The 26656-nt window shown below is 34.9% G+C and overlaps 3 protein-coding genes and 1 pseudogene across 5 annotated transcripts; 1 reads left to right on the top strand and 3 right to left on the bottom strand.

Moving 5' to 3' along the window:
- Positions 1-883: 883 nt before the first annotated feature.
- Positions 884-5576, bottom strand: LOC145626591 (kinesin-like protein KIN-14S). The gene is made up of 12 exons (XM_081679047.1): positions 5379-5576; positions 5184-5267; positions 4550-4680; positions 4366-4465; positions 3964-4260; positions 3582-3861; positions 2841-3002; positions 2445-2660; positions 2317-2354; positions 2019-2182; positions 1825-1938; positions 884-1741 (listed from the first exon to the last, which is right to left on the bottom strand). The coding sequence occupies exons 1-12, from the start codon at positions 5383-5385 to the stop codon at positions 1061-1063; spliced, it is 2274 nt and encodes a 757-aa protein (XP_081535173.1). The 5' UTR covers positions 5386-5576; the 3' UTR covers positions 884-1060.
- A 1615-nt stretch (positions 5577-7191) lies between these two features.
- On the top strand, positions 7192-11234 carry LOC145628828 (uncharacterized). Its single transcript, XM_081681244.1, has 9 exons — positions 7192-7541; positions 8106-8193; positions 8712-8825; positions 8996-9078; positions 9183-9297; positions 9920-10011; positions 10250-10315; positions 10399-10492; positions 10690-11234. Exons 1-9 carry the CDS (start codon positions 7258-7260, stop codon positions 10798-10800), a joined length of 1047 nt encoding a protein of 348 aa, XP_081537370.1. The 5' UTR covers positions 7192-7257; the 3' UTR covers positions 10801-11234.
- On the bottom strand, positions 11161-23390 carry LOC145628827 (mannosylglycoprotein endo-beta-mannosidase-like). 3 transcript variants are annotated; one of them, XM_081681241.1, is made up of 12 exons: positions 23264-23390; positions 21092-21230; positions 20152-20290; positions 19715-19942; positions 18574-18632; positions 17771-17819; positions 17014-17244; positions 16081-16250; positions 15804-16008; positions 12936-13601; positions 12619-12846; positions 11161-12251 (listed from the first exon to the last, which is right to left on the bottom strand). In XM_081681241.1, exons 1-12 carry the CDS (start codon positions 23268-23270, stop codon positions 11454-11456), a joined length of 2919 nt encoding a protein of 972 aa, XP_081537367.1. In that variant the 5' UTR covers positions 23271-23390; the 3' UTR covers positions 11161-11453. The 3 variants fall into 3 exon arrangements, with proteins under 3 accessions (XP_081537367.1, XP_081537369.1, XP_081537368.1); XM_081681243.1 differs by lacking the exons at positions 21092-21230; positions 23264-23390 and having other exon boundaries at positions 20081-20197; XM_081681242.1 differs by lacking the exons at positions 20152-20290; positions 21092-21230; positions 23264-23390 and adding an exon at positions 20091-20136.
- Positions 23391-23872: 482 nt separating this feature from the next.
- On the bottom strand, positions 23873-26503 carry LOC145626590 (pentatricopeptide repeat-containing protein At3g05340 pseudogene; annotated as a pseudogene).
- Positions 26504-26656: the final 153 nt, after the last annotated feature.

The following is a 26656-nucleotide window of genomic DNA, read 5'->3' as shown; positions in this document are numbered from 1 at the left end:
ATATTTCGTAAATAAAAGGAATATGTACACCACCAATAATATTATGTCAACTCAGTAGATCCCACTAAATAGAAGAGGGAAGCTAAAATATGGGGTGAGAAAGCCGAGCAAAAATTTTGGTTAGGGACAGAGGGAGGGTTTGAGAGGGATATCAGGTGAGTGTCATCTTCAACACTAAGTTTAGATGGGCAACAACTTTGATGTGCATCACCTTCTACTCTAAATATGTTCAACCAATTAAAGTAGAGAGAAGAAGTTTTACGTAGAACACAAGTTTGATTGAATGTTACAAGACATAAAATAGCACTAGATAATAATACCATAAACTACACATCTAATTAACAGTGAGCACTAGATAACCATAAAATAGCACTAGATAATACCAATGCACCAAGAACACATCTAGTTTATCAAAACAACATAATAATACCATAAACTACACAAGCAAATGAGGATATGTTGTACACAGACATCATTAAAACGTATGAGAAAACAATGGGCAATAAACGATTTTGTTTTAATTGACCCAAGATTTAGGTTGGAGAACCATGTGAATTTAGGGTATTGGAACTTGGAAGTACACTCTTAATTAATGGTTCCGCCTTCAATTATTCTAGTATTCCAATAATAGATGTTCAAATACAATGTTTGAGTAATTTTGCAATCAAGTATGAGTAATCCTTGCATTTACAATTTTTGGTAACCATTAGTTCTTGGGAAATTTTCATTATTATGAAGTATTGTTATTATTTTATCACAATTGAAGGGGAAATTTTCATGAATTCATCTCAACATAGCCTTAAAAAATGACATGAATGAATGTCTTTAGCATATAAAACTATACTTAACATTTCTGAAATTAACATATTGTAAGACAGGAAAATTAATCAAAACATCACACTGATGTTACAAGAAACTAAAAAAATACTATGCATATTTGAGCTTAAAATCTCTATTCATTAGTTTTCATTTAAGTACAGCCTACTGATTTGGAAGACCCAAGGATATATGTAGGTGACGAATTGCAGTTAACAAAGAGAAATAAATGCATATTTTCACATCATACTATAGACTTCCGGAAGTTTTTCAAGCCTCGCAACTTCAAAGGACTCCAAACAACTGGCTTTTTCTGCAGGGCAACCACGGTAGGGTGCTTCGGCCTCCACGAACCCTGTTGAGGAGGGCTTGCCATAAACCTCCTACTGCTCATAGGTGTTGCTGCTTCCACAGAAGGCAGAGGAGAAAACGGCTTTGAAAATCGCCTTACCCTTGATGCCTCCCTGAAAAATGAGGGCCCTGGTAATGCACTCTCGCGTTTTGACTTACTGAGAGGTGTTTGATGGTAATTTGACTCAGGACGGAGTGTTGCCATGGAGACCCTTCTTCTGGGCTGCATAGGTGCCATTGTTTCGGTTGATGGTCTCACAGCGACGGAGATCCTTCGTGGCCCCCTCATGGCTCTTGTATTTGATCCATTCGAAGTGTTTTCTTTACCATCGTATGAACTTGAGAAACGAGAAGAGAAAGTAGAAGTCTTCTTTGCCTGGACAGGTGATGGTTGGGGCATGTAATTGCTTATCTTTCGCAACGGCATCCTTGAATTTGAAGGACCTAGTGGAGGCTTCCTCTCTGTTGTGGTCTTTTGTGCCTGTCTTGGTTGCCTGATAGAAGCAGCAGCTCTATTTTCCTGCTTCTGTCTAGTTTTCCTCTCCTCCGCCAGTTGATTTTCAAGATCCCGCACCTGTTGAGATATTTTTCTTAAGAAAAATGCTTGGTGTGGAATACGTAATACATATCACGCATATCAATGGTATATGAAAGTACCTTCTCCTGAAGACTTCTGCAGATATGCTCTCTGGCAGAAAGCCTTAATTGCAAAGATTGCACACTATCCTGCAGTTTCTTTGTTTCTTTATCATCATGCTTTAACTTCTCAGCCTGTTAAAAATGACTATAAGCATAAGCTGCATGCAAGACTGAACATCAATATCAAGCTAAATAACTCCCCAAAAACATACCAGATGCTTATACTTGAGGAGCTCAGAGATATCTGCTTGCTTGCGGGCTGGACCATATTCAATTCCCTTGACTCGACTAGCAAAGTTCAGGGAGCATAGAGTCTCACCCACGTCAGCATCACTAGGACTAATTTGGACGAACATCAGGGTCTTGCAATCACCTCCTGCAATGCCATTGAATGATAGAGATGGGTAAGATGAGAAAAGTAAACCATAACTCAGTTTTTTTTTTTTTTTTTTTTTTTTTTTTTTGAAGCAGCCATAACTCAGTTCAATAAGGCTTCATGAAGTATCTTACCTAAAGAGCTCTGCAACATGTGGGTGAGTTTTGAGTTTCTGAAAGTTAACAACAATTAAGTTAAGACGATGAAGTTCAAAAACATGCTGAATGTCTAGAAAAATCTGCATATAGAAACATGTATCGACCTGTATGGAACGTGGTTTGTTTTAGTTGCAAGAGCAGAGATGACATCACCAAGGGCTGAGAGGGATTTATTGATGAACTGAGATTCCTTCAGTCTTTCACCCTCAACTTCAATTCTTCCAACACGCTCACTTCCAGCCAAGTCCACCAACCAAAGGTTGCTCTTTGTCCTTTGTCCATTCATTAAGTTTTCCCCTTTCACAGTAATCCGCAGCAAGCTACAAGCATGGCAAAATTAATTAATTCCACAGAATGGCTGCTCCAATATTTCTACCATCATTGCATTATTTAATGTAGTTGCAGGAGTCCATTATATAACATTCAGAGTGTAAAGACAGACATATGCAACATTGCAGACAATAACAGGGTAGCATTCAATTATATCAGAGAAAAATTACCAATGGGAACGGCTACTGAATTCATTAGCATTGGTTGATCCAACAGATCTCACTCGGCTCCCAGTCTTGAGTAATTCCCATACTTCATCTGTACCATAAACATGAGCTTCAACTAGCCCAGGAATTTCTTGTGTTCCTTCTGGAGCTTGTTTTATTTCCAACCTGAATAAACAAAATGCAACACTTAGACATTATAAACCCTATAAAAGTGAGCCTTCCATACTAAGACATTTGCATGAACCAAATTAACAGCTTCCATTTAACAGCTGATTTAACAAAGGTATAGAAAGGCTAAAATGCAAGGATGAACGTTAAAGATGTTATGAACTGATCATAGTCCCGTCAGAACTCAAGGTAACAAAAAGTCAACAACTACCTAGCCAATCTTTAGATAAATAGATACTCTATTAAATTTCTGTAGTTCTTTAAGAAAATTCTGCATAAGTAGTGGTGAAGCCTTTATCGATCGCTTAAGCATGTAAGACCAAAGGCCAAAGGAGAAAAGTGACAGAAGTGACAATTCCAGAATTAAGCATGAACACATTCTAAGGATATATGGAATTTAGCTTTGATTATTGTAAGCCACCCCTAAAATTAATTGGTGCTGACAATCTTAGAATCAGTAGCTAGATTCCCACATGAATGTTTATGCATATTTAAGCATCAGTCATGCCTAGCTACACTCCCTACAAATTTATGTAATCAAGCAGTATTTGACATTCTGTTTTAAGAATCACTTACTTCTTAGGTGGTTCACTGGTGTTCTCCACCAAGAGGTCCCTTATTTTTTCATTGTAGACTTCCAACATGCTAACAAATAGTTCATATTTCACAGTACCGCTTCTCTGATTAGCAATCCTAAATAACTCCTCCAAAGTTCTATAGTTAACCCCTCGATTCTCTGGTGTCCCTTCCATGGTAAAGGTCTTTCCAGTTCCAGTTTGTCCATATGCAAATATGCAAACATTGTAGCCATCCAAAACAGAAGTGACAATTGGAGAAGTTTGTGCAAAGACCTCCTCTGCAAAGTCAAAAATCAATGTCAATGAAACACCAAAGAAGTGTAATTGCGCTACCTGAAGCTAAATTCACTATTCAAAAGGCAATCAAAGCGATCAGGTACCTTGGTCAGCTTGGGGCCCAAATACATGGTCAAACTTGAATTGTTTCTTTGAAGAATCAGCACAAGTAATATTCAATTCATGGTCCTGGGAAGGAGGAATTTCGACAACAGAAGTCGACCCACTTGCCCTTTCATCTTGGTTCAATGGTCTGCATCTACAAAAGACCCTAATATTGCCTTTCAGCTCAATTACTTCATTGTACAGCCTCTTCCTTTCAGCATATTCTTCAATGTACTTTTTCTTTAAAAGCTCAGATTCTTCCATGTACTTGTTCTTCAAAACCTCATGCTCCTCACCTAATAACAACAGTTCATACCCATTTAAAACCTGACCAGCAAAAACAACAACAACAACAACAACATAATTGACAAACTGAAGAATGAGATAAAAGGGCAACATACTTAGGTGCTGAAGTGTATTCAGAACTTCAAAGCCGGGAAATTGACTGCTCGTTATCTCCTTTACTTCGACTGATAGAGATGTATGCTCCTTCCTCAAAGTCTATACCAATCACACAATAAGGTTTCCATCTTAAGCAAGATTGACAACCACAGACACAGCAAAATAATTTATATTGAAGTTCACCTGAATTTTGTTACTCAGCTCATTGATTTTCTTTAGTATTGGAAGCTTAGGCTCTTCATCAACTGAAACTGCTTGGGATTCATTCGAATATTGGCTTGCATCAGTAGAATTCGTATTTTCCTCCACTCTATCTGAAAGTTCAAAATATCTTTCTACACTCAGTGCTATAATACATAATTCTGAACAATTAACAAATTTTCAAGCAAATTTATGAAACCAACAAATTTAACTTTATGAAACCAACAAATTTAACAACAAATCAACAATTTCTTAAATTATTCTTAATTGATTTCATAAATAACCCAACAATAGAGAATTTTTCAATTCCGGTGAAATGAGATGCCCTAATTAAAACCCTAATATCAAATGTTTCAAAAACGAAGAAGATAACAAGTGCAATCCAAGAATCAAACATCATCACATCCAATACTCTAATTGATCAAGAAATCAAGAAACCCAATTTTCACCTACTAACAAACACTCGCTAAGTTCAAGAATTTCACGGAAAACCTAGGGTTTTAATCGATTGAAATCAACAACCACAACAAAAACAACTAACAACAAAAATACTACAAAAAATCATACAAAAGAAGACTAAAATCAAAACATAATCAACAGAATCTTGAATTGTTACCGTTTTGAGCATGTGGTGTTGCATTTGCTGACTCAATAAATGAGTTTGCGTCGCCAATTTCTCGAACGATTTCTACAGTTTGATCTGCATATAAAATGAAATAAAGTGAAATTCGAATTATTTTAGGAGAAAAAAAGGGGGAAAATCCGACGAAATTGAAAATTAAGAAAGATGAATTGATTGAATTCTACTCACCATCCATTTTTTCAACAAATTAATTACGCTGAAAACAAGTAATTTGAAGGATTCTGAAAATGAAAATTAGGGATTTGAGGAGAATATGAGAGAGAAAGTGAGATTGAAAGTTAGATTTTAGAGAGAGAAAGAGAAGGTGTGATATTTTTTGTGAAAGAAAGGAAGAAGATGGCGAAATCTAAAACGGTCAGAAAAGTTGTAAATTTGAAGGAGGGAGTTCAATGTTTTGAAAAGGAGAATGAATTGTAGCCGTTTGATTACATTCAACTTGATTGTAACGGCTACTTTTATGATTTGGAGCGTCTGGTTTCTCTTTGGGTTGGGTTTATGACGATACTAGACCCGGTTGTGAAAATGGGTTGTGGATTTTTTTTTTTTTTTTTTTTTTTTTTTTTTTTGTTTTAAGGTAAGAAAAATAATCATTACAATGTCATTTAGTCTTCACCGTACACGATAAGGATTTCTCGTGTGTGGAGTATTAGAAGAAAAAATATAAGAGGTACTTTCATGAATTCATGAGAGGAATTTCTAAATTATATTGCATACTCCCGTGTTATAATTATATGGTTTCGGACAAATTTTAATTTTTATTTTAATTTTTTCAAAAGAATGGTGTCTCATGTACAATACAAGCTATCTATTAAGAACAACTTATGTTTATATAGTCTTATAAGGGGGCGTTTGGTTCAAACAATGGTATAGGTTTGGAATGAGGAATGAAACCTGGGTGGTATGGGGTTGGAACTTAATACTTGATTTCATGTGTTTGATTTTTATCTAGGAATGATAGTTTTCCTTTTAATTTTAAACTAAAGGTATGGGTATGAATCATACCCACCTCCCCCCTTGGGTTTCGAAAACCCATACCTTGGGGGTTTGAGGTATGGGTTTGAAAAATAAAATTTCTAGAAACAAACACAAGGTATGAATTTTGGTCATTCCAAACTCATACCTTATACCTAATATGCTTGAACCAAACACCCCCTTAGTTATAAATGACTTACTTAATGTTTTGAGACATGAATGGAAAAAAGAAAGAAGTATAGTGTGAGATTTTTGAGCTAAAATCTAACTGACTATGAGTGCTTCGTTATAAGGCCCTGTTCTGATATACTGAATTGAACTAATTGGAGCTGAACTAAACTGAAGTAAATAGAGCTGAAATGAATTGTTTATGAGAGAAAGAAATTAGGAACTGGACTATTGAAGCTGAACTGAATTGAGTTGAATTGAAATTAAGCTGAAGAGAACAGACCCTTAGTTGGGAAATGTTCCGATCTGAGACAATGGTCCTGTATTAAATGAATAAAAAAAATTATAAAAGCAACGACATATTCATCCTCAATATTGAAACTATTAGTATGTGTTCAAATTTACAAAAGCTCAAAATTAGTAAATTACCCTAAAAAAGAAGTAATCGATTAAACTATAAACATCTTGGTCAAACTATACTCAAATATCAACTCTATTAAATCTGACTATAGAACTAAACAAGTCATACTTAATACTAGCGAAAGCTAGGCACAGGTCGAGCCATGCAAGTCCACGTGTCATGCTAGCGTACTTCGTACTGTAAAAAGTGATGTTAGAAAATGACTAAGAAAAAGAAAATGTTATTCCAAGCTTGTATCAAATATTGAAAATAGACTTCATACACAGGGTGCACGGCAACACAGCACATGACCCACAAGTGTGTCTCTCATGCCATTTCAAGCTTGTGGTAAGCTCGCACCAAGTCGGGCCATTTTCAAGCCAACGCGGCTCATGCACAACTCTAATCCTGGCGCATCTAGAAACAATTAAAAACAGACGTCACCTTTATAAATGATATTTTCTGGTAATGTAGTTAGGATAAGCAGAATCTGAAAGAACCAAATCAATGGCCAGTTCTTCACAACCAAGCTTGTTGAGCTACCATCATACTTGCTCCTCTTCTTCCTCAAATTCCAACTTCACTCGATTTCCCTCTTCATTTTCTCTCTCCTCTCTCAATGGATCCACCAGAACTCAATTTCCCAGAAATCTTTCACTCTCTTTAACTAAAATTCATGCTAAATTTGACAAATTTGAGGGTAGTGAAGATAACCCAGTACAGTTGCAGGAAGAGGAAGTCCAAGAAATTGAAGAATTCCCTGATCAAGAAATAAAAGAAGAAGATGATGAGTGAGATTCTATTTATTATACTAATTTTCAGATTGTTTGTTTTGTTGCTATTGGAAATTTTGATCTTGTAAAAAAAGTTGGAAAAAAATTAATTGTTTTTAGTTTGTGAAATACGGGGAAATTGGGTGTGATTTGAAAATTTTCTAACTTAATTAAAGATATTAATGATTAAAGTTGTGTCTATGGAAAAATTGAATTGGTAAAACTCAAAGGAACAAGGTTGTAGTTTGTTTTACTTTGATAAAAATTGCATCTTGACCTTTTCATTGAGAAATTGAAATGATCAAAATTTATGGAGTTTCATCTTGACCTTTTGGTCTAATTTTCATGCTTGAAAGTTGAGGGATTATATTATGGAGTTTCATGTCTTAATTTAAATCAAGCACTTGATTAATGCTGTACTTTGTGATTATTAAGTTAGATTGGATAAGTAGATATCATGCCAATATGTTCAGTACATGATTGTATGATAACTTGTATAAGTATAATCCTTGGCCTAATTGGCATATTTTCAGTTCATAGCTGAAGTGTATTGATGGCCATGTAATTGAAATTATTTGACAGTTGCTTGCCTTCTGACTTGGAGGGTGCAGTTCGACAATCCGGTCAAGCTAGTGCTTCGTTCGTGGATTCTGGTGGAACAAGGGCCATTGTAGGTGCTTCAGTATTAGAAAAGAGTTGTTGCCTTTTCAATTAGTTATAGTTCTTGATTAAATTTCCTGATGTTCCCTTTTTTAAAATTAGTTCAGGAGGGGATAAAAAAATTGTTGAGGGTGCTTTGGGAAATCATGTCATATGCGTAATTATAGGAAATCAAGAATGTGACAATTTATTTCTGTACAATAGAGTAATTAAAAACTAAATAGTCTGAATGTCCTGCAACAAAAAAGGTCCTCCCTCTTTCAGATAGTTCAGATCCAACTCCTATTAGTCCTATTTACACAAACAAGTGGTTTAGTAAAGAAAGAACGATTTATATTCTGAATAACAGGAGCTAAGAGCTTACATGTACTGCTAATTAGTAGGTCATCAGTTCCATCCATTGTTTCATCTTATACTTAGCAAATCTAATTATTGAAACTGAAAATAAGAAGTGGCTTTGTTTTTGGATAGAGTGTGTAATTCTGGTAGTCTGATGCTTTTCCTGCATTTCCTTTTTGCCTTTGTCAGGTTGAGCTGTTAATACCTCAGCTGCAATTTTTGGATGATGAAGGCGCACAAGCTGAGCTATGGGAACTATCAAGGGTTTTCATAGATACGCTTATTGAGGAAACAGGATGTCAGGTTAGTTTTTAGTATTAATCTATAGCTATCCAAAGCATAGAATAAGAATAATTATGCAAAATAAATTGTTCAGTGGCATACTGAAATCTTGCACCTTGGAGTTGCTTGGCGGTGATCAACTGATTCTTCACCTCTTCTACATAACTAAGTTAAATATTTTGGCTGAACAGAAAGTAAAAGCAATCTTTCCGGATACTGGAGCTGCTGCACTTCTGAAGTATCAATGGAAAGATGCTGTTTTTGGATTCTCTAGGTATAGCATGTTATATCCAAATTACTGGTATCTGTCTTGTGGTGTAGTATTTTTTGTTTCTTAGTAGTCTATGCTACCCTTTTCATGTTCATATTTCCTTGCAGCTTAAGTGATAGGAAGCCTGTAGAAGATGAAGATGAAATTGTTGTTATGGTGGTTCCTGATTATCAGATGTTGGAATATGTCCAGAAAATCGCTTCACTTCTCTCAGACGATCCGGTATTTACTTACTTATGTTGGCTTACATTGTCCTGTGTGAGATATAGTGTCCTTTTTTACTCGGTTTGCAATGCTAAGTCCGCCATGCTCTTTTTATTTTTTTCAAAAAACAGTTATAATAGTTGATGTTATGTGTTTGTTTTCTACTTCTATCTGTTATTGATACAAAAGTCACTTTTCTTTTGGATGTAAAGATATAAGATCGCATTTATAACAACAATATTTTACATACACTGGTATTGACTGAGAATATACTGGTAATGTCCCCTTTTATTCGTCATCAAAAGCATATATTGTGACTTTGATGAATTGCACTGTATTCTGGAGATACAGGAGTCAGCATATCAGAATTATATTTCCAGCCTTTAACTTTGGTTAAGTGTCTTGCTGGACTTGATTGAAAAGGGCTGCAGTCTGGACGCTCAACTTTGAATTACTTGCATGTTAAAATGAAGAGAACTGGGTAGTTTGATGATAAATTGCAGTCAATAAGATAGGAATAAGAGCTAGAAAGGAAAATTTTAACTGTTATTTTCGAATTTCAGAGTACGATACATTGTGCAATATTGGTTTTCCACTCATACCTGCATCTGTCTTATGAAATTCCTCATAAATTTGTTAGCCAAGACCTCTCATCATGTGGAATCCACGTCTTGTTAGTGAAGATGTGGGAGTTGGATTCAACGTTCGGAAGTTAAGACGCTACTTTCTGAGGTAAATTTACTTTTCTTCTCTGTCATCCTCAAATTTTTAGCTCATTTGACCAACACTACCAACCATACATAAAGATCAATCAAAATCACAGCTGTTGTATCAGATTGAATCTTACAATCACTTGTGCTTCACACACTTCTCTTCCAGTTTATATAGAACTTGTTTGATGAATGTACTCTTAGTCACTCTGGTTTAACCTTATTTGCAAGTATTAAGTAATATCTGGTATATGATGCAGAACATTCTCTGTGGTTTATTCGATGAGACCTTTCCCATCTGGTGCAGTGTTCAGGTGTTATCCTGGGTAAGTATACGCTACCATTGTTGTATACTAGTTTTCTTTGTTACAGATTTACTCATTTTCTGCTAATTGTTTTTTTTTAACAGATTATGGAAGGTATTCTACGATGATAAGAATAGACCAGGCAGGTATCTGCTTGCAAAAGAACTAATCAGTCGTCCTGATGCTGAAGAACTAGAGGTCAGTTCCTGCACATCACACTGTCTCTATAGATACCATGACATACCCTGAACCAGCAGCTTAAAGTTGAGACTGAAATACAAAAATGATTTGGGAGACTCGAAAATGCAGCTAGATTTACAGTTGGGACATTTAGAAATAGTATTTTCTGTTGAAGTGTATTCTTTCTCAATAATATCTGTTTGTATCTAATGCAGTATATTTTTGGAGATGCACAAGAGAAAGAAGAAGAGGGACCTTCCTTGTTGGCTAGAGCAGCAGGCATATTCTCCTCGATGAATAGGTTCATGAGAGTCATATCAAAATAACCATCTTGGTTTTAAGGCATGGATCCAGACATTCCAGACTCTACTGCATCAGCAAAATTCCTTCCATGCCTCGGTAAATATGTAATTAACTGACAGTGCCTTCCAAATGAGTGAATCCGAATGAGTTTCACTTGGTAATTGTCAATGGCATGGACACTATATCAGCCATTTATTTTTAATATACATGGGCATGGCTGATGAGTGATGCACTTCATATGTATAATAAAAGCAATCCCCATGGTAAAAACTAAAGGGCAAACCGAACACAAGAATTGTTATTCGTAAGAGTCTGACATACCTATGTTTTCGATATACACAAGGGTAACTGCTGTAAAGGGTTATATCGATAAAGATGATAAGTTCACAATGACAACTTTGATGTTTTTCATTATTTTTAAGGTAAAAAACAGTTCACTAATTACAGTTCTGATGGACATCATAGAATGCAACTGAGGTTTAGAAAGCAGTTCTACTAGAAATGATTTTAAGTTTTTCTACTTACTACACTAGCAGATTATTTAGAAATTAATACAGACAAGTATACAGACACCCCACTCAAACACACTGCTAAACATCATTCAGTCCAGATAGACCTCACAGAGAACCTTGCACCACAATAACCACTTCTGAGAACTAGTTACCTCCATGGACAATTACAAAACAATAAGGCCTTCATAGTAATTCCAACCATTAAGTTTAATTCGTGGAGTAACTCCTGGAGGAGCCTCAAATGTCATCTTTATTGACATGATCTCACCAGGTACCAAAGAAAAATAGTTGTCAGAATAATGCACAGGAAGTATCCTCGTGTCTTCCGTGCCCTTGCTCTCTTTTTCTGAAGAATGAACTGAGAAATGCAAGAAGAAAGCAACCCCTGCATCAGCTCCATTGATTTCAACAACCCTCGACCTGTTACTTTCCCGGAGAAAACAACTGTTAATCTTCTGGAAAAAACTAGCTTGCAGTTTGTTTTCAGTTGTATCATGCGAGAATTTATGCAAGGCATCATCATAACTATCATCGCCGACTTTAAGGCAGAAAATGTTCTTATTCAGCTGATTCTCACGATTTGGCATTTTTGAGGTGTTCTCGACTTTCATCAGTACTTCATAAGTGTTATCTTGACTGGAAACTTTTGATGTTATCTTCAGAGGAATATTTTTCGTTCTATATGGTTCAAGCAACTTGTAGTCACCACCAGGTAGATGCAACCAGTAGAAATTCCTTGATAGAATACCATGATCTGACATGTGATATAGCTTGAGGAGAAGGAAGTATACTGGCTTTGGATTTTGTGATTCTGGATACTTCATCTCTGTGATAGTCAGTGTCTTTTTAGGAGGTACTGTGAGCCTCTCATGTACATTGTAGTATGGGCATGTTCCTTCCAGATCCCATACTGAGGCTTCTACAGCTATATCAGATAGCTCATCTGATGTTGTATTAACTACCTGAAAAGGAAATTTAACTTTCATTACATCTAGAAGCAAACATCAAATCCATGTTCGAGTATGGAATAAATTTCAGCTCAAACAACTGTAAGTCTGTAACAGAATAAACATATACTTCATTTTATTTACTTGACTTTCTTAATTGGGGAGGCCATATTACTTGGTAAGCTTTTGGTAGTTAAACTCATTAAATTACCCTTATAAATTGCATGTAGGGACAACCATGTGCACCAACTACACTTTCTCTCTCCACTTAAATATTTTGCCAAAGGCTATGGGTCAAGTAAATAAAACAGAGGAAGTATATTGCAGCAGTCACATAGCTCAATTCAAGATAAGGTTGTGAAAGCTTAAATCAGATATATACCTCTATACAATAGGTTGCAAGATTTAGCTGGACATGGACAGGTTCAGCAGCAGAACGGCATCCGTAGAAACCACCTGTTTGGTTAAGAAGGTGATCATAAAACTGACCCCTCAGACCTGTCCATGGATTTTGGGTTTTCCATATTAGGACACCTGTAAATTTACTCCACATATGGGAAGTCCATCCCTCAAGTAGAGCTCTATATTGTACATAGTTAACTAGTTGAGCCTGCAACAATAAGACATGTCAATCCACAACCTACATTGGTTAAAACTCCATTAAATTATTTTACCAAATAAAGAGAGATGTTAGTTCACCTTCAAGCAAAAATCATCCAGATCATTTGGAGTACCATATTTTAGGATCTGATCATGAACTAACCCTGGTTTAGAATAAGGTATGTATTTATGGTACTCCCAGATTTGGTTTGGCACCTCTTCTACATAACCACTGTCAAGTTTTTTAAATAATGGGATCTGCCAACCTTCTTTTGGCATAGTCGCCCTAATAGTAGCTGCCACTGGCATTCCAACAGACCCAACCTCAGGATTAAAACCATAATTGTAATAGTTGTCCTTAAAGAAGTCTTCAGGATTCTGAATTTCATAAGGACCATCTGTAAAGTTTCCTTGACCATCAGCAAACCCATCCCACATCGACCCTTGAACATAAACTCTAGTACCATCCAAATATTGACTAGGATCAGTACCAGACACCGCGATTTTTTTTCCCATCAAAGTTCCATTGACGTGCTCAAAGTCTGGATGGAGACTAAGGTCATGTCTAAGAGCAGCATTAATGTCATCTGGTGGGACTTGTTCATTTCCACCAACCCACAATGCAAGACTGGCATGATTCCTAAGGAGCTTCACTGTGTCTCTAGCACAAAGCAAAAAAAGATCATGGTCCAAGGGACCATTTGGATTAGATATAGGATCTCCTCGTCCATCAACATCTCCAGTAATCCAGAACTCCTGCCACACCTGCCAAATTAAATTACAGCAGGGATGAATTCACTACAAGACGCAATTAGATTCTCCAATTGCAACATAAATAATTACTGCAAAGACATACTCCATCCGTTTAATTATAATGGTCACGCTTGGAATTTGGCACTACTTAGAAACTACTCGCACTTTGACCTTCGTTTATGATATGTCACAATATGTATTTTTGAAATATCAAATTTTTATGAATTTTACATATACATAATCAAAGATATAAATGCTCAAAGTTTTACATTGTCAAACATGGAAAGTTAGAAAAAGAATCCTGTCACACTGATGATCACGAATCAAAAATATGGTTTATCAGTTCTATCCTTGTAAAAGATAAGGTCTCACTGAAAACAGGCACTAAGTCCCCGTTCACTTCACCCCTTATTTTTGCTGAATTAGAAATTATTTTTGCTGAATTGAAATTATTTTTGCTGAATTTAAATTATTTTTACTGAGCAGAAAATAATTTTACTAAACTGAAATTATTCTTGCTAAACTAAAATTATTTTTACTGCTTTTCTATCACATTTCTTATTTAAAGTTACTGATTTTTACTGAACTGAAATTATATTTACTTACTGAATATTATTTTTTTTAAGGTAAAGCGAACAAGAGCTAAGTCTGGAAACAATTACATAAAACAGAAAAACCTTCAGAGATCCCTACCAGAAAATCAGTGATTCCTTTGGAATATAAGATGATGAGAGACAGTAAAGAACATAAAAAGGGGGAGAGCATGAGGGCAGAAGTGACTTTGTCCAAGCGCTACTCTCTCTTCATGGTTTATATTTTTCCCTCTCTTTCCTTATCCCACGTAAATAAACTTTTTTCCAACAAAAAAATTCTAAGATCCTCACAACTTTAAAAATGCTGATGGATTATAATTCCAAATATAATGCAAAACATATCACATGTCTTTATGATCCTGTCTTCATAGCACTGCAGCCCGATTCAATAAGCCTATCACCTATGATCCACATCATTGAAGAATTCTTTTTTATTATTTACTTCCACTGATTTCTTATACTTGCTACACAATTTTTTGGCATGCTATTTGAGGATATGATTAAAAAAGGTAAATTGAAGACTTTCTTCTTATAAGTGGTAAAATTATTTCAATTAATTTCTGTTTGCTTAGTCTAAAATCCTCCTTAAAGTGTGTGCCAAAATGGTGTGGTGCAAGTAAATTAAAACAAAGGAAGTATTATTAATTTCATCCATGGGAATGACCAACCCATTATAGGTAGCATTCTACATCATACTTCCCCTTTTTATTTTTACTTGCAACACATTCATTTCACACTTGCTAATGCATTATTCAATCATTTATATCTCTTATTTTCAACAAGTAAAGATTATTAAAATATTATACTATGAAAGTATAAATTAAGACAAATCTAACAAGAATAGATCATGCTTGGTTTTGTTTTTTTTTTTTTTTTCTTAATTATAAATTTATCAAAGGTAGTAATAGTAGCATATGTGAATAGTTCTAAAGATAAACGTTGCAGGTAAAAAAAATAACATAAATGGAGGAAGTATATAATACTGTTAATTGGAAAATTGGAAACTTCCCACTAGTTGTTATTATTATTATTTTTTAATATGTTTTCAAATTATAATCAAGGATATGTTTTCCAATACCTAGTATGTTTGTAATGACCTAAATATAGGTCCATATTTTTCTTGTATGGGAATTTCAATGGTATCAATAGCAATTATAGGTTTAATAAAATAATAATGGCTAGCACAGCAACATAGCAATATATGTCACAATATAATTTTAAACCACATGTTACAAAATATTTTTATGTAGAACAGAAAGTTTTAAATCGTTTACAGAGGCACAACATAACTAAACTGTCAATGTCTCATTCCATTGCCCTTTTATAACATTCACATCCAAAACTACATATATCATTTTTCCAGTCTCGGGATATACCAGAAAGTTTTTCCCCAATGCAAAAGAACTCAGCATAGATTCTACAAATAGACAGTCAAAAGCACACTTATCTTCAAAAGAGACTAATCAAATCATTAGGTGAGGGGATAAAGATACAATAGAAAAATAATCAGATATATAGAAAGATTAAAAACTGAATGCATAAAATCAAGTATATTTCATTTCACAGACCAAACACTCCGAAGGAAAGAACCAGAGCAGAAAGATTAAAGAGAATAACTTACCAACAAACCATAAACGTCACAAAAATGATAAAATTCCGGTCTCTCAGCCAGTCCCCCTCCCCAGCAACGCATCATGTTAAAGTTCATATCAGCATGGAACTTTATATCTGTTTGATATCGCTTCTTGGAAAGCCGCAATAAACCATCTGACAAAATCCAATTACCACCACGGATAAAAACAGGTTCTCCATTAACCTTAAACAACCTGTAAACAATAATGATGTAAGGATGACCGCATGAATTATATGATAATGTAAACATTTACTTGTTTCCATACCTCCCACCAGTAGCACTATCAACATAGCTCTCGATTTTACGAAATCCAAATAAATGGTGCCACATATCAGATTCTCCAAAACCTTTGACATCCACAGCAATAGTGACATTATATAATGATTGTTTGCCCATACCATTTGGCCACCAGAGATTTGGTTTGTAGAAGAAAATCTGCGCGTTGAATTTAATAGAGGCTTCAGAGCACAGAATAACTTGATAATTAAAAAAAATATATGAATTTCACTCCATTCACACTACCAAAGTTTCATTCTGAAAAATCTCCTGCAATCCTAATGACATTCATTGACCAATGCAAGGACTTGTGTCAAGGTCAAGGAAAAAAGTTAAGTCATTTTGAGATCCAACAGACTTAGCACAATACTCACTGAGAAGTGAGAACAAACAACATGAATTGGAACTCAGCCCAAGTAGCACCAATAAAAGCATAATCAATCATCTTCTGGATCTAGCAAATGCAAAATAAACTAAGTATAGTACCAACTGCCACAAGAGTATATGAGAAGGTCAAAATAAATGTACAAAAATACTGATCCACTCAAGATTTAGATTAAGCTGCTTCCAATGGTCTTGCATTATAAGTAATTTGATAAATAAATACTACTCCAACACGAATAGCTACCAACCAGCAAGGATCCAACAGATCCACATCTGGTATTTGTAAGATGTGAGCAACCTAGCCTTAACCAAGTACAAACAAAGATAAGGCTCTAGAAAGAATATGAAAAGTAAAGAGTATATCCAATGCATTCACCCCCAAAAATTTTTTTACACAAACTACTAGCAATAAATTCTCTGACTTGTATAAACTGATGTTTAATACACTTAGCAGTAGCTAACACAACTTTGGATTTGGGAAGTACACCAGAATGATAGCAAGAGATGACCGCTTTGAAACTGAAAGACAAGTACAAACCTCAGGAAATGTATGCTGCACTCGTGCTCCTGGAGGAATTGACAGATGTTGAGTTTGAAGATGCTCCACCAGGCAAATATTATCCTCAACTTCAGTTTCCACTTGGATGCTTAAAGAACATTCTGCAACCCAGCCACTTCTATTTTCCAGCTCTACAGTGGTATGCAAGTATGCCCTCTTATAGTCATCAAAGAATGAGGATACCAAATGGGGATCCATGATTTTAACTGGCTGGATCACAAGATATCAACATCATACATTCAACAAATTATTCACAAGATAATAATTATCACAAGAGCAAGTGCAATATTACAAATTTAAACATATGAAGTTAATAGAATACATTTGCAGTAAAAACCCAGTGCACTGTCAAAGCTATATCTTACTTATTGGTAATGACAGCTAATCCTTGCGATTTAGGCAAACATAAAACAGAATACACATACAATAGATTAAACAATATATTTGGGCCAATCTTACAAATATTAATAAAAAAAAAAAAAAAAAAAAACCCATTAATTCCATCCATCTTGAAATAATGAAATATGTATTTCCAACTGCTATGAAATTTAGAGACTTGTTTAGAAAAAAAAAACATAATGTAACTGGTATAGGGGACAGCATTTTGAAATTTATACTCACAATCAGAAAATCATGGTATACAAAGCTTGCTGAACCAATGCTTCCCAAGGTGTGGAAGATAATTATTCATAAGATGAAACCTCAAGATTCTTAAATATTTTGGACGAATACTTACCCCAGTGGTGGAAAGTGAAACCTCATCCCAAATGCCAGTGTTTCGGTCCCTGTTGTCAATTTCAACAGAAAATATATCTGCATAAGAAAACGTCAATCATTTGATTCATAACCTTTTCTGAATATGCAAAATGTATCATGAACACAACGCAAATTAAAATGACTACATAGTATATAGCCAGTGACAGCCAGTGTAAAACTATCACATCGCTGAACATGAACCACAATGATTGATAGTAGTACTAGGATGGGTGACCTCTTGGGGAAATCCTTATATTGGCTCATGTAGTTGACCCCACTTAAGGGATTAAGGCGTTCAAGCAGAAGAAGAAGAAGAAGAAGAAGACTTTGTATATAAGAGTAATATAGCCTTTTTTAGATCACTTATGAGAGTTATGCTAATTAAAACCAAGCAAGCTTTACAGTTACATGAAAAACCTAATTATGATTGGAAAATTAATTGTCATATACTACATTCATTAAATGTAGTAACATATTAGCTGTGCTAGCTCTATTCATGAGTCATTCTAGCAAAAAACTTATATGGCACGTAAATTTTGAAAGTATAATTTGAATTGCAATCAAAGCCAGTAGCAGAAGAGCAAAGGTATAACCTAATCCTACCTCCACTAAGCTTTGCTCCCTAAAGCTACTTTTCTCCCTCCCCCTCCCCCCCCCCCCCCCCCACCCCCACCCCTCCCCGCACAAAAAAAAAAAAAAAGAAAAACAAAAAGAAAATTGAACACATGGGAGAAGCAAAGAAATTCCAGACAAATACTTCATGTAGTCTCATGTGAGCACCACCTGATAGGAGTCATCCAATCCCAACCCTCCACATACTGGGCTGCAACATCTTTTCCAATCTACCATGTAGAACAAAGACAGGAAAGGAAAGGGAAATGGTCAGTGAATATACATTAGCAAATTTTCAAAGAAGTCAAGTAACATAAAATTGTACATTCACCGCTTTATGAATAGATAAAACACACTTATAAGTAATAACCAGACAGCTATATATGTCGCGTATTTTTCAATAGAGAAACTTTGTCAAATGAAGTACATATCTGTATTCCATCCACCAAAAAACAAAAAACGAAGTGGCAACATTGACTTATGAGGCAGACATTACATTAAATCCAACAAAATGCATATTTTGGAGTTCTTGTCTCAACAAATATCCATGTAATGACACCAACCCGGAAAATCCTGGTTTTTTTTAAAAAAAAAAACAGACGCTCCTTCAGAGCTCGTGATGGCAAAAAAAATTCTTATTGAGGTAGCCTTAAATCGTCAGCAAATATCTGTATTCCATCCACCAAAAAACAAAAAACAAAGTGGCAACATTGACTTATGAGGCAGACATTACATTAAATCCAACAAAATGCATATTTTGGAGTTCTTGTCTCAACAAATATCCATGTAATGACACCAACCCAGAAAATCCTGGTTTTTTTTTTTTTAAACGGACACTCCTTCAGACCTCAGAGCTCGTGATGGCACAAAAATTCTTATTGAGGTAGCCTTGAATCGTCAGCTCTTTCTCTACATGGTGCTTATGATTATAAGAGGGATCAAATTTTGTGAAGCCTTAATGTGGTTATTTTTAAGTCTTGGTTTCTACTAATCCCATATATGGCAACTTCTATAGTAATCTTTGTTTGAGTTGATATGTTCCAATAATTACAACAAGATCCACCATCATATGCATTCATATAGATTAAAAGCAGAAAATAGAACGAATATTTGCCACAAATTTTATGGAAACTTCTACAGTTAAATGCTCTATTAGACTATTACCTAACATCAATATAGACATACCAGTACCGTTCAAAAAATAAAATATAGACATACCAGCATCTGACACTGTTGTAACTTCAAGGGAATAGATTCCTCGGATCAATGTATACAAATAAAACTTGTGTGCAAAACTATAAAAAATTTATACCTCGTGATCACCACCTTGACCACCTGTAGACGGAATCTTCCCGGGATGATCCGGAGGGTGAACAATAACAGCTAAAAGGTTTTGACCATCAGGAGACAATATATCGGTGACATCAAGGGAATGCCTACAGAACATCCCCTTTCCAAGAACTCTTTTGTATCCATTTAAGTATACCTCTGCAGAGTAATTTATGGCACGAAAGTTCAATTCCACATGCTGGTTCACAGCCTGGAAAAGTTTGTAAAACACAAGATGGTGACCAAGTAATTTAAAAAAAAGTACATCCTGGATGAACATATCAAAGAAAGCAATTCTTCATAAATCAGAAAATAGCCCATATCTAGATTAGTGCGTCAAATAAAGCACCTGTACTAACAATATACATTAAAATAGATTCCATCTGTGGCATAGAGAATAGCAAGTCATCTGTTACACACCAGCTTACACGGAAATTTTGTGAAAAACCAGAATGTATAATGCTCCCTTCCAGAATCAGCAATGTCAATAATTGAATTGTTTTCCAAACCATAGAATGGATCAGGCAGCAACTGATTCTCTACCAGGGTCGTCAATACCCTGCACAAAAGAAATACATAGCATCCCTGATCAGCATGCACATAACTCTACTTCAACTACAGCATAAACCTTCTCTGTCTGCATTAACATTCCAATGCAATCTACAAATTTTTTCATATTAGAAGGGAAGAATTGTAATTTTAGCGAACTCTGCCAGAAGAATTTTCATATTTCATTCTTTAAGAAGAGAATCTATCAATCAAAGTTTGATAAGTCAAGCCAAGTTCTAAACTTTTAATCAACATCAAGACTCCTAGATTAGTTGATAAACCATGCCAACTTGCCGGAGTTAAACATCAGAAGTATTGTGGCCTCTACATCTGGCATTGTATTCTATCATGAGTAAGGTTTGGCCACTTCAGGGTTTTTTCTAATAAGATTAAACTAACACCAGAAATAAGTACTTTCAATTGAGCTATATTTTCATAAGACAATAAATAATTATACAAATCCAATAAGATTTCATCCTTAAACCAAATGACAACAGATGTAGTAGCCCACAGGTCTTACTTCATATATGTTAGTCACCCTACCTCTTCTTAAATGTGGGACAAGCCTGACAGCTACTCTCGTACTAAATATATTTCCTATAATGGGACTCGTAGTAGTTCATAAAATTCATGACAAAATCATGTGCACTATTATTTATATTTTTCTTTTCAATGATCATTAAAACAGCAACACCAGCCAAATTAAAACCCAAAAGAATCCACCATTTCATCAAAATTCAAACGCAATCAAACAATTAGACAAACATTAACACAAACCATCAATTAAACAGAGAGAGAAACGAATGATTACGTTCCAGGGACGACGGCGGTCATCCAAGGTGAAGAAGGACCGGAAGGTGGGTGAGTAGTGGTGAGTTGTACTCCGGTGAGGTCAACCTCAGTGGATCTTGCAGCTAACCATCCCGAATTAAGCAATGTTTTCCCAATTTCTGATGACAAAATTCAAACCATTGAATTGCTATAGTGCTTTTCAACATATATATATATATATATATATATATTTTTCAACTAGTCATTTGTGATAGAAGCTTAATGGAGGTACAGCAATTTTGACCATACATGTTAGTCCATGCACTTACTTAAACCTAGATAACTTTAATTATATATCATGATAAATTATTAAAAAAAATAATGAAACAATATATATTGAGATAAATCTAATAATAATAAACATATTGATATTTATTGTTACATACTAGTAATTAAACATCGTCAAAGCTAGTAGGGAAATATTGTAAAAAAATAATTAATAAAACATAAAAGCATTGTGAAATTGGGGAATTCAAGTATTAAATATTAATTTCTTAATGTTGGTTATATGCATTATTAAAAACACGGACACATCTTGTGCATAAAAATACTAGTAGACTAGTAGTTCACGTAGTGCACTGGGCTTCTTATCTTTACTCATAAGTAGTGAATCAGTTCCGGTTTCTCAACATGCCTTCCTCGACGTATTTGGCACCATTTTAAGATAAGATATTCTTTTCTTTTAAGTCATAACTAGTCCTAGTGTTGTGTTGTTATTTCAGTAATTTTGTTTTCTAGTCGGAGTTTTACTAGAGTAGGTGTTAGGATATACTTCCTCCATTTAATTGTATATACTTCCTCCATTTAATTGTAGTTTACAATTTTACATACTACTATATCTTTATGCATATTTGTCAATGCATGATCTCAAATATCAATATCTTTACTTTTAAATATAGAAATCTTATAAAAAGTTGACAGTCAGAAAATATATACAATAAGACAAATTTAACAAAAACTATATAACTGTATTTTTTTTCTTAGTGATAAATCACAAAAAGAAGTTAAAGCAATTTATGTGAGAAGTGTCTAATATAGTGTTTGAGTTGAATGTGTGAAAGGATTACAAAGGAGATAGTGGCGCATTATTTCATTGAAAAAACAAATATGGTAAAAAATACGAAGTAGTAGGATAATTTTCATTTAACATGAGAGAGCATGGGCCCTAATTTTTTGGTAACAATGGTGGACCTTCCTAGGCATATGATAAAAGAAAGTGTAAAAACTAATACACATAGGGATTTTTTTTTAAAACAAATTCAACTCAATATACAATTTTACATTATAATGGCCAAGGGTGACATTAATTTCTAACCATTTATGCTATGATAATGTATTTTATGTGATTGCATACACCCTTAGCCCCGTTTGATTTGATGTAAAACAATTTCGATGAAAAAATAGTTTTTATGGAAAACATAATTTCAAGGAAAACCACAACTACGAATTAGTTTTCCTTTGTTTGGATCCATCAAGACATTATAGAGAAATAAAAAATAGGGAAGGAAATGTGAGGATAATGTGTTTTCCTTCTTTTAAAGAAAATGTTTTCAGCCATTAAAAATATAATTTTCCACCATTGAAAAAATAATTTCCACTTCTTCACAAAACAAACAAAGGAAAATGAAAAACAATGGGAAAATCATTTTCCATGATAACATTTTACATTAAACCAAACCGGGCCTTAATCAAAGCCCGTGCTACACTTGTATGTGTTGTTACGGCCCAATTTTCAATTATTGTTTTCATAAGTTTGGATCAATTATAAACACCATTGTCATTGATAGGTATACATGAAGACTAATAAAAATAGTGGAATGAATTAGGAACTCAAATTTTAGTTGGCAAAATATATTACTCTTATATTACAAGTTAAATTAGATATAGAAACCACTTAAACTCAAGAATTTCACAGTAAACCTAGAGTAGTTTAACTGGATTAACAAAATTGAGAATTCAACTATCACAACAACATTAATAATAGTACAAAACCAAATCAAACAAACAATAAGGAAAACACAAGCAAGAAAATCTTAAATTGATAAAATTTAAAGTATCATTCAATTAAAAGTTACACACCATTGAATCAAAAGAAAAGGGGCAAAAATGCAACGAAATTGAAAAATCAGAAAGAGGAATTGAGTGGACTCACCAACCATATTTTCGACAATTGAATTTGCTCAAGAACAAGTGAACGGAAGAATGCTGGAAATGAAAAAAATTAGGGATTTCAGAATAATTGGAGAGAGAAAGAGGAGAGAGCTGTGATTTTGTGAAAGAGAGGTAAAAATAAGGTGGCAAAATCGCCGTTTGATTACAGTTAACTTGATTTTAACGGCTACTATTATGGTTCGAGACTCATTGAGACTTTGAGATTGAGAGTGTAATTTTTCTTGGGAGAAGGAGTAACGTTAGTGGTAAGATTAGAAATTTACTGACATCAAATTTACCTAACAAAAATATTTGTAACATGGATGGAAGTGGGTAGATACTAGATAGTGAGAATTGGAGCAAGTCGAGTTAACTATATATTGATAGAATTGAAGTCTCTATAAAAATCACAACTCGAGTTTAATCTTAATTTGTGAGTTAGAGTAAAATACAGTAGCAAAAGAATTTTTTTTAAGTAAAGAGCTTGAGACATCTTAAACTCGATTGATAAATAAACCAGTAAGAAAAATGCAATATTAAAAATGTACTAATAGTATATTTCGTATTCTTTCAAAAAAAAAAAATTGTATATTTCATATTAAACTTGGACGTAACGGTGCAGTATAACACCATTGAGAGATCATAAATTGAATGTAGTAAACAACGGAGTAATTACTACTCCGTATTGTTTTATCAACAACAATTTATTAGCTAAATTTGTTTTGTTAGTTCCTAACTTTTTTGGCAGAAAACAAAATAGCATCTAGTAAAACGGAAAAAAGAGCACCTATCTAGTTCTTGTTGCAAAAACAATGGGATGTCCTCTTTTCTTGTAGTAATTGTCAGGCAAATATCGTATGGGCTCACTGTCCTCATAGAGGAGTGCACGCCAATAATTACTCTTGTCATAAATAACAATGACAAGTGTCCGTTGGTACATTTAGACCTCATGTTAATACTAACATGAGTTCTAGATATACCAATGGAACGTTATTGTCATTGAAGACAAGAGTAGTTTCTGTTTCAGACAACCTCCAATTTCCTATTTATATACGAGTACTTTTTTTGGTTTTACATCAGGGTCAAGGAGCAGGTAGAACTACCTTGAAAGGTTAGTTCTAGTCAGGATGATGTATTAGCAACTGTATAGCAAAATTGTTTCTAGAACACTAAACCATTCAAGTTGATTGCAAGCTACTAGTTACTTCCAGTTGACTCTCTATTTCATTCTGACCCGTGTAATGCAGGATGAACCTTTTATCTGGCTTGTATCCTTCATCAGTCAGTTGCAAGAACAATTCTGCAATGACAGCATAAATGGTCTCAGATTGTGGATGCACCTGATCACATACAACGAAGCTATGAACCTTCCTCTCAATCTCGATCCAACTTTTACCAGTCTCCTTAGATACACCCACTTCTTTCATTCTCTTTATAGTCCTAGCTCTGTCTCTCCAACTCCCTTCCCCTGAATATATATTCGCCAACTGTACATAAGGAGCAGGGTTATCAGGTTCTAACAGAAGCAATTGATCAGCAGCATATTTCCCCAGTTCAGAGTCACCACAGACGGCACAAGCACCAAGCAGGGCTTGCCATACAAGAATTCCTGGCTTTACAGGTAAGTTGTCAACAAATTTTTTAGCCTCGCTAAGAAGCCCGGCTCTTCCTAACATGTCAATGACACAAGCATAATGTTCCATTCTTGGATTAATATGGTGAAATTTGCTCATTGATTCAAAGAACATCATGCCTTTATCAACTAGACCCACATGACTACAAGCATGCAGCAATGATATGAATGTAACATCAGTAGGCTCTACTCCTGCCAATAACATTTCTTCATACAATTCAATGGCTTTCAATCCATCACCATGGCGAGCAAAGGCTGCTATTATAGAATTCCAAGAAACTGAGTTCTTTTGAGGCATACGACTGAAAGCTTTCATTGACTCCTCCTTATTCCCACACTTGGAATACATGTTAATGAGCCCATTGCTAACAAAAAGGTTAGCACCAAATCTCTTTTTTATGACCAACGAATGAATCTGCTGGCCAAAAGCCAAAGAAGTGTCTGTACCAAACACACCAAGAATGGCAGAAACCATATTTGGATCAATGTCGATTCCTGCTTTCATCATTTTGGTAAAGATTTGGATGGCTTCATCTTCGAGCCCATTTTGAGCAAAACCGGTAAGCACAATGGTCATGGAGACCTCATCAAGCTTATCTGCAGAGTAAAAAATCTGCAAGGCATCTTCCATGCTTCCACATTTAGAGTACATGTCCATTAGTCCACTCTCGATACAAAAATCTGAGTGAAATCCTTGTTTTAACACTAGCCCATGAATTTGTTTCCCTTCTTGTATAACCTGCAAACTAGCACAAGCTGATAACACACTTGTATAAGTCACAGAATTCGGTTCCACCAATCCGCCACGCATCATACTGAACACACTCAAACTATCCTCACACAGTCCATTTTGCACAAGGCCAGAAATCACAGCAGTCCAAGTAACAACATTCCTGTCACCCATTTCTCGAAAAACCCGGTCCCCAGAACCCGAACACCCACATTTAAAATACGAGGTTATCAAAGCATTTCCAACAGTAACCTCACTTTCAAAACCACTCAAAACCACCAACCCATGAATCATTTTACTCACCCTAAGCAAATCCACCCCATCACAAGCTGATAAAACAGTAGTAAAACTAGCTTGATCAAGCTGCCCAATACCCAATCCAACCATCCCCTTAAAATACTTAAACCCAAATTCAAACTCCCCATTACTCAAAAACCCAGAAATAACAGAATTCCATGAAATAGTATCTCTAATAGGCATTTCATCAAACACCTTAAGTGCATCCCCTAACGCCCTGCATTTCGCATACATTGAAAGCAGAGAATTCCAAACAACAATCACAGTTCTGGGATCATTGTAAAATTTAAAATCATAATAGCAATAGTTTTTTATGATCAAAGAGTGAAGAGATGAACCTAATTGAAGATTTCTTTCTCTTCCAAATTGGGAAAGAAGACGACTTATATGAATGTGGGTGAGAATACATGGAGTAAAGTTGGGATTTGGGGAAGTAGTGAGATTTCTGGAGAAAATTGGAGGAGAGAGATAAAGAGGATGATGAAGGAAAGAGGTAAGTTTGTGAGGTAGCCATCTGAGTTTCATCCATGTACCAACTTAATTGCCTGGATTTGTGATACTGAAAACTGGGCGTTTCTATATTTAAACCTAAATTTCAGTGTTTATATACTTGTCCTGGTTGAGATAACTCGGTTTGATTTAATCTTTTTGAAGTTTTTTTCATACTGGTAATAAGGGTATATTATTCCTTTCATGTCAAAATAATTGACACTTTTAGCCTATTTTTTCATTAT

Source organism: Chenopodium album, chromosome 4, assembly GCF_948465745.1.
Source record: "Chenopodium album chromosome 4, dcCheAlbu1.1, whole genome shotgun sequence".
Lineage (NCBI taxonomy): Eukaryota > Viridiplantae > Streptophyta > Magnoliopsida > Caryophyllales > Amaranthaceae > Chenopodium > Chenopodium album.
This window is presented reverse-complemented; position numbering and strand designations above follow the sequence as displayed.

Excerpts from the sequence above, each read along its gene's own strand:
- LOC145626591 (XM_081679047.1), bottom strand. Across the intron at positions 4,466-4,549 it reads AGCTGAGTAACAAAATTCAG|ACTTTGAGGAAGGAGCATAC; the intron begins GTGAACTTCAAT and ends TGATTGGTATAG. Across the intron at positions 2,183-2,316 it reads CATGTTGCAGAGCTCTTTAG|GAGGTGATTGCAAGACCCTG; the intron begins GTAAGATACTTC and ends ATGGCATTGCAG.
- LOC145628828 (XM_081681244.1), top strand. The coding sequence starts at position 7,258 with ATGGCCAGTTCTTCACAACCAAGCTTGTTGAGCTACCATCATACTTGC. Across the intron at positions 9,079-9,182 it reads GCTGTTTTTGGATTCTCTAG|CTTAAGTGATAGGAAGCCTG; the intron begins GTATAGCATGTT and ends ATTTCCTTGCAG. Across the intron at positions 10,012-10,249 it reads TTAAGACGCTACTTTCTGAG|AACATTCTCTGTGGTTTATT; the intron begins GTAAATTTACTT and ends TATATGATGCAG.
- LOC145628827 (XM_081681241.1), bottom strand. Across the intron at positions 20,291-21,091 it reads ACCGCCGTCGTCCCTGGAAC|GGTATTGACGACCCTGGTAG; the intron begins GTAATCATTCGT and ends TCTTTTGTGCAG. Across the intron at positions 16,251-17,013 it reads TGCAGCATACATTTCCTGAG|ATTTTCTTCTACAAACCAAA; the intron begins GTTTGTACTTGT and ends TTCAACGCGCAG.